The sequence below is a fragment of the Ambystoma mexicanum genome, chromosome 2q (genome assembly GCF_040938575.1).
Source record: "Ambystoma mexicanum isolate Mex_15411 chromosome 2q, UKY_AmexF1_1, whole genome shotgun sequence".
In the NCBI taxonomy this organism is placed as follows: domain Eukaryota; kingdom Metazoa; phylum Chordata; class Amphibia; order Caudata; family Ambystomatidae; genus Ambystoma; species Ambystoma mexicanum.
The window spans coordinates 55649965-55662313 of NC_090924.1; the positions used below are offsets into that span (position 1 = coordinate 55649965).

Genomic DNA, 12349 nt, shown 5'->3' on the forward strand with positions numbered 1-12349 from the left:
CCGTCTGTTTTCCTCAATCAAGTCGGTTTGAGGAGTGGGACTGTTAGGGTCTTCACATGGGATATCTAAATCTAGCTGGTCCTTGCCGTGATTTAAACAGCAGTTATTTTTTCATGTGATTGTTCGATGTCCTGGTACATTGGGCATGATTTTCCAAGATAGTAATCTTCTCAGAATTAGATTTTATGCAATACCATAGATCTTTAAGGGCACCTTCACCCGCCAAACTCACAGCCGGTGCAGGGTTGCTCACCACTCAGGCATATGTTGGTTTGTCAATGAAACATGTGATTGTAGGTACTTCAGTTTGTGTGGATTTATTGCCCCTCCATTTAGGGTCAGTTTGAGTAGAGCAAGAAGTGATACTTACTTTTATCTGGTACCACTGGATTCGATTTCAACAACATGAATGTCGCCTGCGCAAAAAGAAACCCTTCCAGTTTGTTCATCTTAGCCAAGATATCAGATAAGGAGGCCTTCAAGTTGCGAATCTCGTAATGTGTCATATCATGTCCCTTATCTAGAAGATTCAAAATCCTTGTTAATACCGGAAAGGAATATGTTTCTGAGTTGTTGGACTCTTGAAATGAATTGGTGTGTGTGGAAGGCGCCTGTGTAGGAGATACCCCTTGAGAATGGGATGGTCGTTGGTTACTTTTGCAAGCGGAAATTTCGCCTTAATGCCCAATGGATCCACTCGATGTATTGGGAGAAATAGTCTGGCCATGATTAGGGGAGCTAGCTAAAGGAGCAGCGGTAGCCTTTATGATAGAAGTGTTTAGTGCAGATGATTTGCTGCTGATATTGTGTTTAGGCCATGGAAAATTCATCATTATCGTCTGGGGGGAATAGAGAAGATATACAGGGACCAAGAGATAATCTGACTCGCTTGCCGAGTTCGGCCATTATTGCTGGGGCTAACATGGAGACGTCTGAGATGGAGTTATTAAAGCGTTCTTCCAAGTTTAAAACTGATGAGGGACTGTTTGGGTTAGCAGAGGCATTACGTAGGACCTTTATAAGTGGGACTTGGCATGACTCACACTTCATGTAACGAGTAAGTCAGAACATCTCGTTTGAAGGTAGTGGCATGATGTATTTGCACCCAAACAAAACTGGGCGTTGGAGCAGAGCAACTGCTGGGAAGCGGAAGCTGTTCTTTTGTGCTGTTTCTACTGTGTATTTGGGTTTATCGATACAAGACTTGTCATCAGCCTGGGTCGCACCCACCCTTTCGTTGCCTTTAACCAAAAATAGAGCCTTTTCTTGCGTAGTAGCAGAATCTGCATTTGTCTCTGTGTCCAAATTTCTACCACTTCTCAAGCCTCTTACCATTTTTGCAACATTTAGAAATGTCGCACGTGAATCCCAGATTGGTAGATAGCACCCCTTCATTTTTTTCTTTGGCTATTAGCACCATGGTCCATGCCGGTAAGTTACCGACTTCGCCATGGAGAAAGGGGGATTTACCACCCCATTACAAGGTTGGCAGGGCGGTAATTCTCCCTTCCTCCATGGCCCTTCCCCATTCCCATTTTTGCCCCATAGGGCTCAATGGGAATGGGGAAGGCGCTAAGTACGGTGCCGCAAATTGCGGCACCGTAATTAGCACCAAGGTCCCTTTGCGGGTCCCTACTTTAACGGCTGGTCTACACCAGCCGTTAAGGTCGGGTCCCGCAAAGGGACCTCGTAATTAGGCGTTAATAGGTTAACGGCACCGCAGCCTTTTACGGCGCCGTTAACCCATTAGCGCCTGGGTCGTAATGAGGCCCTATGTGTAAGTGGCTGGGAGAGGTGGGCAGGGCTTAACAATCCCTATGAAGTTAGAGAAAAAATGTACAATATAAGCACTCTTTAAAGTGCAAAAAGGTTCAATGGATACTTTTAAAGTCCAGTACATTAGAATCACTGTGTCTTTGCCGAGTTGGGTTTTTTTCCTTATTGAAAGCAAGAGAATATCACTGAACAATCCAAATGAACGCCGGCAGCAAGACCAGGCAAACAATCACTGTAGTGTCGCTTCTAGTGCGCACGCTCTGTCAGAACTCTCCTTCAATGGAAACGTGTCGAGAAGTTGAACCCGTAGTGTAGGAGAAGAGTTCTTCCGAATAATGTACCCTTCTGGATGTAAGAAGAAAACATACAGAGGAGTCAATTAATCAAATGATTGGACACAGCACGAGACACCAATGGCTGCAAGGAAACACAAGGCAAAGTGTCACTTAAATAACAATCAATCAACTGAGCAAATGCAATAGACCAACAAAGCAAAAGCGGACCTGTGCAAGTAACACAATAGAGGATGACTGAAGAGTCAGCGTATCAGGATGCACAGTGTATGGTTTCAACAGGGTAAGGAGTTCTGTAATGATATAGAATAGGGTATAAGTGAAGGATTGGGGCTGGGGCAAGAAATGCTCAAGATGCTAGATGGCTTACCGTGCTGGAGGTCCTTGATTGTTCGTGAATGATAGATCCGGGTTCCTCTGTGCAAGAAAACAATCTGTAGATTGACTGTCCCGACGGCACAAGGGCACCTTAATGTGGTTGCAGTTTTTAGTCTCAGTAGAATATCCTAGCCCGACGGCACGAAGACGCCTAACGGTATCCAAGTACACTTACGGCAGTCTAGTCTGTGTACTTCCAACGTGCAAGTATGAGGCAAAGTCAGCGTGACGCATGCGAGTCAACAGAAACAGGCAATTTCCAGGAAGCAGAATACGGCAATCCGTGAAGCAGTCCGAGTCAGCGTGGAAGCAGGTGGCAATGTACAAAGGGGGCGAAGCAGGCAATCCATGAAGCAAGCAGGGTTGTTAACAAGTTATCACCAAACAGACCAGAGGATGAGACGAGGCAAGGTCCAGGAAGTAGAAGCAAGGTAGGCAACAATAAGCAGTAGTAATTACAGGAACGCAGAGCAAATCTCACTGTACATAATTCAGAAGCACTGATGAGTGAGTGAGTGAGTGGGTGGTGCTTAAGTCTACAAAATCAAGTGACCACATAGCCCGTCGTTCTCTGCACAGGAGGCGTAAACCTACGCTTGTGTAAGGGACGATAATGTTTACATAGCAATTTCCAACCGCCATGAAACAGGGCTGTACGTCCACACACTGATCTCTCATGAATACGCAAACGTGTGCCTCAGGACTTTGGGTAGAACGAAGGGGGAAGTGTAACCTGATCATGAAGGGTAGGTATCATTGTGACTGTGGCTGCCTTGCGCTTTTCCCTATTACGTGTTAGGGAAGCGTTCCTTGGCGGAATCCTAACATGCGCACCTGTGACTTTATTTAGGCTGCTGGGATAGGTGGGTGGGCTTAGCAATCCCTATGAAATTAGAGAACAAATGTACAATATAAGCACTCTTTAAAGTCCCAAAAGGTTCAATGGATACTTTTAAAGTCCAGTATATTAGAATCACTGTCTGTTTGCCGAGTTGGGTGTTTTTCCTTGTTGAAAGCAAGAGAAGATCACTGGAAAATCCAAATAAATGCCGGCAGCAAGACCAGCCAACCAGTCACTTTGGTGTCACTTCTGGTTTACCACCTCCGACAGGTGTACCACCCCCTTCTACCCCACCTCAGAAATCCTTTAAAGGTGGTGACCGGCTCCACTTAGCCACATTTAATGCTCGCTCTGCTATTAAATATTCTTCTGACATATGCATCCTCCTTGAAGACTTTGACCTCTACCTCCTCTCTCTCACCGAGACGTGGTTCAAAGCCAGCTCAGTCACTGACTCCCTTCTCCCTGATGGCTACAAGATCATCTCTAAGCCTCACCACAACCGTGCTGGCGGTGGGGTTGCCATGATCTTCCCTGAGTGGGCCCTGTCTTCTCTCATACCCATCCAGCCCTACTCCTCCTTCAAAAGCCTGGTCTGCAAGCTTGGCATCTCTCCTATTCCCTCTCTGACCATTGCCACTATCTAAAGGCCGCCTCGCCCCATCTTTCTGTTCCTCGCAGAATGGTCCGATTTCTCCTCCTCACTCCTATCATCCACCTCTAAGCTCCTCCTCCTGGGTGACTTCAACATCCACCTTGACTCAATCACGGCATCCACTCTCTTCCGTGATCTATGCACCCCTCTCTCCCTATCTATTCTCCCCTCTGGTCCTACCCACTCGGCTGGACGCACTCTCGATACCTTCATCCATACTGATCTCTTCCTCTCCACTCCTCTCTCCACCCCGCTCTCCTGGTCAGAACACTCCCTCCCTTCCTCTCACCTGGGCCCTTTCAACCCTCTGACCGCACCTCCCCCAACTCTGCCAGCCTCGTTCACAGACATCCGTCCGATGAAACTAGTGACAGTTGCTGCCTTTGCTTCAACTGTCATCCCCCCTCCTCCCACCACTGACTCCACTTCTGTCTCTGCTCTCAACAATTTCCATCTCGCCATCACTAACACTCTTGACATTCTTGCCCCTGTAATGAGGATCTGCCACGAAGCTCAACACTTGGTATGATTCTGATCTAGGTTCCCTGAAACGCAAGTGCAGAGCCGCTGAACGGACGTGGCGGACCTTGAGCTCATCCTGACAAACTGGCCTGCTGCCTTCTCCAAAGGCAATATCGCCTCTCTATTCGCTCCAAGAAGAGGGCCCACATCCAGGTCTGCATCTTTGGAGCATCCAACCACAAGGCTGAACTCTTTAAAATCTGCAAGCAACTAGCCAATCCTTCTGCAGTCTCCACCTCGTCGCTTCCCTCCTACGCCCTCTGCACTGCACCGGCCACCCACTTGACTGCAAAAACTCAGGACATCCTGAGTGCTCTCTCTTCCTCCCTTTCCCCTCCCATCCGCTTGCCACTCCCGGCCTCCCATTCTCCCCCACCCACTCTCTCTTCCATCACACCGGATGAGGTCACTAGATTTGTTCGCTCTATGATGGTCTCTTGCAGACAGATCTTCCCCTGTTCTTCCAGAACTGTTAAGGACAACATCGGCTCCCGTGCCCGTGCACTTGCTGATTTCTGTAATCATTCTCTTACTACCGGGTCTTTCCCCACCTCCCTCAAGCACTCCCTGATGCACCTCCTCCTACCGTATTGCATTTCTTATTCTGTATCACCCCCTGGCACTCTTTCTTTTTTCGTTACTGACCTTGATTCACTCCTCCCATCTCTTCTCCTTCTCTCTTCAGGCTTCTTCCTTTTCAGCCACGTCAGTGTTCATTTTCGGACAATTCATGACTCTTTTCCCTTTTTTCGCTATTAGATTCCTACATTTGTTCCCAATATCCTACATCTCCATCTCATATCACTGGTTCTTCTCTTGATCTTATATTCTCATCTATTTCGCCCACCTTCCCAGTTTCCACTAACTGTTTTTCTCTCTCTGATCACTATCTACTTTCTTTTCCATTCTCCCCCTCTATCTTTTCTGACCCACCTATCCCAAAGCAAACCTTTCTTCATTGTAATCTCAGAACCTTTGACCCTTCTGTCTTTTTGCCAACACTTACTTCCTCTCTTCCTTCGCCCTCTGACTTCACTTCTCTCAACTCTAAATGCTTCTCTTATGACTACTATTGACACTCTTCGCCCGGGTCTTCCTTTCCATCCTTCATTCAAGTTTCCTCAAAATTAGCTCACTTCTTTCTTTACGTACAACACTTAGACGAGCTGAACGATGTTTGAAAAAAAAAAACACTCACCCACTGGCCTTGCTTCTTTTTCTTCTATCCATTATTCTTATGTCTCTGCCTTGGTCTGTGGCAAAAAACATATATTTCCAACCTTATTGTTTCCTACTCCCCTCATCCTTGCCATCTCTTCTGGACCATATCCTTTCTTTCCCTTCCCCTGATCCTTCTTTAACCTCTTCTGATACTCGCACTGATTTGGCCAACTATTTCATCAGCAAAGTCACCCTATTATGGTCCTCTCTCCCAATCTCTAGCAACCCCTCTCATCAAAGTACATTTAGCCGTGATTTCCCGCTTCGCATTTGCATCAGTGACACCTTTGTGGTCAGATAGGCTGGTGAAAGAATTTATGAAGGGGCTTTTTTGGAAGTTTCCCTCCATATGTGAACCTGTCCCTTCTTGTGAACTGAACGTCGTTCTCTCCAGGTTGATGGGGGCCCAATTCGAGCCTATCCGTAAGGCCCATATGAGATTTGTCTCAGGAAAAACAGATTGTCTGGTGGCGATCATCTGCGCAAGAGAGTGGGTGCATTTCAGGTGCTCCCCACCTTGTTTTCCGCAAGGACAAGGTAATCCTTCGGACTAATTCTACATTCATGCCGAAGGTATCATCCTCTTTTCACCCCAATAAGCCTTTGGTCCCAATAGTTTTCTTTGGCTCTCCTACAATGACTGCTGAATGCTCTCTCCACTTCGTTGATTTCACAAGGGCACTCAAGTATAATGCTGATCGGACCATACCCTTTCTGAATTCATTGCAGCTGTTTGTTGCATTTGGATTGGCTGCTACTGTGAAAGGCCTTTCCAATGCTTCCATTTCCAGATTACTTTCTGCTTGGATCTCTTTCTGGCTTCAACTTTTTAACATGCTGCTTCTAGATCGGCCCTAGCCTTTTTTGCAAGTGCAGTCTCATCCTCTGCCACTCTTCTGGCAGAAGTGCAGCTATGAGACATCTGCAGAATGACTAGGTGGATGTTTACTCACACCTTCACCGGGTTTTACTGCATCAAAAGAAATTCTGCTGAGCGGAGGAGTCTAAGCGGTCCTTCATTCCATATTCACTTAAGGTAAGCCTTCATCCTCATCCCAGTTTGTGTGGTGGTGCACATCTATTCACCTGCACTGCTTTATAATCTATTCTAACAGTATCTGAATCTATTAAAGATCCAATGAACTAATATGGTACTACTTACCTGTAACACCTGTTCTCCAGCAATGGTATCTTTCATACATTTACATGCAACCCTTCCGCCTGCCCCGCATGTGGCCCCTCTTTGCAGTGTTACGTTTGATATACAAATCTGAATATGGCCTCCAGAGATGGAGCTAAGGGAGGCACTGCATATTGACTGAAGGGTAAATGACCCAAAACAACACTAAGAGAACCCTAAAGCGAATGCAGTTTCTTTGTTTTCTATGAAACTGTTTGATGGTACTGTGGATTCCGAGCCTGACGACGGAGAATATTCTAAGAGCATATGGATCTATGAAAGATGCCAATGCTGGAAAACAGGAATTACAGCTATTTAAAGTATTTCATATATATATATTTAGATGGTCAGCGATACCAACCCTGTAATTATGGTTAGTCTCCCTTTAGGAGTGTATCCAGACAAAGTGTCGCCAGCGGTCCGAGACATTTAACTAAAGGCAACCCTTAAAAGGTGACCGTAGGCTATGTGATATGCCTACCAACTGCTGAATAATCACCTGAGTGACAAGCAGATTAAAAACCAGAAGAAGATAAACAAGATGCTTTTGTGGTAAAGCACTAGGACAAAACAAACTACATAGACAAGCACAAACAATAATTCCATGCGACTACCAGCCAGACGTGCATGAGGTGACTGTGCATGACATTGGATCACTGGGAGATATGATTGTAATCTTCTGTCCTGATGAAGGCCGATGAAATAGGAGCACCATTTAACCGCTCAATAGGCTGAAACACTATTGTGTCGACAACCTATTGATATGGCAGGCTTTTATTGTTTAGTTTATTTTATTGGACATTTGTATGGCATCTATGCACAGGTGTTTCCAGGTGCCACAAGACAAAACAAGGGAGTGTGGGGGGGCATGGGAAATCATAAGAATACAACACAAAGAAACGGTTATATTGGTCTTGTGACAATTCTACCGTGCAAGTGCATGAACAAGGTGATGAGTGCAAGAGAGATAGAGGGAGAAGTGCAGAAGTGGGGTGCCCCCTTGGGGGGGGGGGCAAGTGCTGGATGGGCCAACGCTGTGAGTGCAATGTGAAGGAGGGGGAAGGGCGAGAAGTGCAGTGGACTGGAGGACTAAGTTGGGATAGTCCAGGAAGGGGAGCCTATGGGCAAGTGCTGGTGGGGATGCTGGGGAGACTGGTGGGGTGAAGGCTGGCCCTTGTATGACCCTGAAGGGAACAGGCCCCTGTCCAGCGGCAGATGGGGAGTTTAGCAAGGGAGGAGAAAGGGGAAGGAAGAGGAGAAAAGGAAGGTCTTGAAAGGTTTCCAGAACTTAAGAAGATATAGTTCAAGTCTGAGGGGAGGAGGGAAGCTGCTCCAGAGGAAGGTGCCAGCCAAGGGGAGGGATCCCACCTCCCACTCTCTGCTTGGAGAAACGTTTGACCTGTAAAGAGTTGGAGCCAGAGGACCGCAGGACTCTGGCTGGGAGGTATTTTGGGAGATGAAGCTGGATGTAGAGAGGTCGCAAGCCCCAGACAGCCTTGGGGATGATGCAGAGGATCTTGAATTTGATCCTTGCAGTCACCGCGAGCCAGTGGAGAGATATTAGGGCTGGAGAGATGCGGTCCTTGGGCTTGAGGCCGAGGATAAGTCTTGCAGTCCGATTCTGGATTAGTTGAAGGGGACAAAGGGAGGAAAGAAGAAGGTTGATGAAGAGGCTATTGCAGTAGTCAAGCCTAGAGCAAACCTGGCCACTGGAGACATTGAGCATCTGGGGGAAAGTGGAGAAAGGTAGAATGTCCCTGAGGAGATGAAGCTGAAAATTGGACTTCTTGGCCAGGTCCGTGATGTGGAGAGAGAGGAGTCAAAAATGATCCCAAGGTTTTTTTTGCCTCACGTGGGTGAGGGGAGGGGACCCAAGGAGTTTGGCCAGAGAGTGAGGAGAAAACTAGGAGCAGGTGTCCCAATGAGAAGGATCTCTGTCTTGCTGGCATTGAGGCAGAGATCATTGGCAGAGCACCATGCTTGAATAGCAGTCAGACCATCAGGTATGAGGTAGTAAGAGGAGAAGGAAGAGGAGGCGGTAGGGGAGGGCAGTCAGATAGAGAGCTGTGTGTCGTCTGCGTAACACTGAAAGTGAGGGAAGTAGATGGCGATCAGATGGGCCAGCGGGGCCAGGTAGATGTTGAAGAGCCATGGCGATAGGATAGAACCCTGAGGGATGCCACAGGTAGAGAGTGAGGTGGGGGAGAGAAAAAGACCCATTTGCACTTGGGAGGGTCTGTTAGAAAGGAAGGAGGTAAGCCATGCCAGTGTGCTATCCGTGATGCATAGGATATCACAGAGATGGTTTATAAGGATGGAGAGGTTGACAGTGTCAAAAGCAGAGGAAAGATTGAGGAGGATCAGAACAGAAGCAGTTTTAGAGTCCAGATTAGAGAGTAGGTCTTCTCAGGTATTTAGGAGAGCATTTTCAGTGCCTCTGGCAGCCCTGAAACCAGACAGGCGGTCATGGAGACAGCTAGCCCTTTCGGTGTGTAGACTCAGTTGGGGAATGACCAGCTTCTCCATGAGTTTGCCCAAGAAAAGGGTGATAGAGATGGGTCGATAGTTAGCTGGGCAAGAGGGGTCAGAACACGTTTTATTTAGGAGAGGGTGCACAAGGGAGTGATTGAGGGGTTGAGTAAAAGAGCCTGTGGCAAAAGAGTGATTGAGCATCATTTCTAGTTTGGTGTGAATTTGGCAGTACATCTCATGAATTACTGCCAAACACGTTTACCGTCAATGCCTCTAGGTCCTGTTGGCTCACCACGTGTTTACCAAGCAGTGGAAGGTTGGTGTGAATCCCCATTTTCACAGTTGTAGGACTCCATAGGTATTTTGCCAGAATTACCACATATGGTAATTCTGCAGTGGTAATTCCCCCAAATGCTTCACCTTAAAGTGGAGGATTTACCTCCAGCATTATAAATCTTCCACTTTAAAGTCAAACTCTGAATTTGGTGATGCACTAAAAATTGAAGTAATTCTATTACCACCAAACAATTAGCAGTAACGAAATGATCGCCACTTTATTACCACAAGACCAAACTCTTAATGGGGCCCTTTATGCACTCCTAATTCTGGAAACAATCCATGTCTCAAAACAGGGCCCAGATTCATATGATGCCCAAACAAGTGCCAATACTCAAAATTTGCCACCACAAGCCACCATGCTTGTCCCAGTGGGCCGCATCACAAGTCTGGCAGTAGCCCTTAAAAGTGGCAGTAACGGAATTGGCGCCACCAATAACACTCCACCAGATCATGAGCCTGCTCAAATACCGCCGACTGTAAAATCAGCAGGCGCTATAACAGCCGGTGGTATTACAGCAGGCGCAACTACAGCCAGCCACACGAGGCGCAAACACAGCCACATCACAAGTCCTTGGTCGGCGGTATTAGTGCTGAAAACCGGTGCTAATACTGCCAAAAACACGGCGCAGTTACCTCCAGCTTTTAGCTGGAGGGAATAACTACTGTACCATCATACAAAACCCAGATCTAGGTATTGTTCACCCATGCACTGCTTTCATTGTGATGAGCTCCGTTCTCTCTCTCTGTCTCTTTTTCTCTCTCTTTCTCTTTGACATGGATGTTTATGCTGGATAGTAGATGTCTGTTTTCGGACTGTAACATACTGTTATTGGTTGAATGGGGGAGCCAGGTCTGGAGCTGTACTGTGAGTTGGAGCCTTGATGTGCCGGCCTGAGTCTGGGATCTTAGGCGTGAGCCGCGGGTAGTCCTGGCTGAAGTTGCGGGGAGCCATGATTGGTTTTGTGTTGTTGTGCGCAAGGTATGTGTTGCTGCACATCCTGTTTATACGGAAACGCTGAATGGGTGAGTCAGAGCTGCGTGATGAGGCGTGTGCATTCATGTGCATGCTCAGTCCCCTTTGCACAGACATCCTATGTGTTTTATATATATTTCCAATAAGCCCCCCCTTTTTCACTTATTACCATTCACAGGTAAGCAAGGTTGCTAAAGCCATAGATGATATCGTCTTGGGCCCTGTTCCAGTAGAAACGAGGCACACCCACTGCATTTGGATGAACATTGGGAGTCTGTGGTTTGGCCTGAATGCATACCCTTATTTCACATTGATGTTTCTTAGTCCCTGGTTATAGTGAAATAATGTTCACATCAACTGGAGTACCGAGTCTGTGCTATGAGTGTTGGGAATTTTGCTAGAATAGTTAGTTGGGTGACACATGACATTAGAAGCCAGGTTGATGGGTATAATTGGGCATACGGACGCTTATAGGAAGATGGTGGTTAATGTTCCAGGCCTCGATGTCAGTATCATGAATTTGCTGATGTTTTTCGGGACCAGAATGGTGGCATGGTGCTTGATTGTCATGTTATGAAGGCATATTATGAAAAGCACACAGCAGCTGTGGACTCAAATGTTCATGGGACTGCGTAGGGGGAAGCGTTTCTTTCTATAAGTAGAAAGAGGACATACGGTATTTCTGTCCAAATATTTCTGCCAGAATATTGACGAGTGGTACCGTTTGCTGATGACCAAGTGGAGAAGGCATTTAGGCTCTTCCAGTTCATGAAGGCTGTTTGGGTGCTCCCCCTTACTGTCATTAAGGAGATGAGACTCATATCTTTGGCGTCTGCATCATAGCTGTCAGTCACCTTGCCAGTTGGTTACTAATTGCCTAACCTCCAAAATGTCTCGTCAGACTCCACAATGATCTCAGAGTTGAGGGGCTTGTTGGCATTATACCACTTGACTTTTTCCCCTAACAGGAAACCATTTCTGTGTTGTCATCTTATTTCACTCGGCTCCTAGTCAGTGTGCATAGGGATGCTTATGCAATGGCTTGACCCTTTGTTCAGATTAAGAGTCAAAGGGCAAAACTCGAAGAGTCCCTTATACTCTGAATATGATGGTACTAAATCAAATGTATTATGGATCAAGTAACTAATGAAGCCATTGTATATGAACAAATGTATAGGCTGCAGCTGTTCTTTTTGTGAAAATGAAATGCATTGTGCACCACACATAACGTGTATTTTCTTTCAATTTTCCTAGATATTAAAGTGGGGAGACTGTAGTGTTATTCACACTTTATTCCGTATGTATTTCATGAGGAGCAAAACAGAAGTGTTAATAAGCCACTGCTTTGCCTGATCCAGTGAAGACAGTTCTGCGGATACTGGACATGGGAACAACTTTTCGACATAGCACAATGTTTTTCTCTTTTGAAATAAAGGTTACATTGGCATATGCCACAACTATTTTGACCCGAAAATATTCCTGAGATGTGGCCAGTACAGCCCTGAGAGGCACAGTTCATCCTTTCGTCACTAGGTGTTTCCCTGTTCTTCAAAAGGTGTCATAATGCCAGCACATGAGTGCTCGGTCCATAATGTATTCAGGCATCCTGGTTTGAAATTAGGTACATTTCAGCATCAGAGTGGTGTTAGAGCACAGGTTAGAACACTTGCCTGGAAAGTGAGCAGCAGGAGTAGGTTTG

General features: G+C 46.5%; 1 protein-coding gene across 1 annotated transcript in view; it reads left to right on the forward strand.

The window, feature by feature from the left end:
* The first annotated feature begins 922 nt into the window (after window positions 1-922).
* DNASE1 (deoxyribonuclease 1) overlaps window positions 923-12349 on the forward strand; it is a 217228-nt gene continuing 205801 nt past the window's right edge. The window contains exon 1 of the mRNA XM_069646451.1: window positions 923-990. Within this exon, the coding sequence (XP_069502552.1) occupies window positions 923-990 (68 nt within the window). The remainder of the gene's footprint in view (window positions 991-12349) is intronic.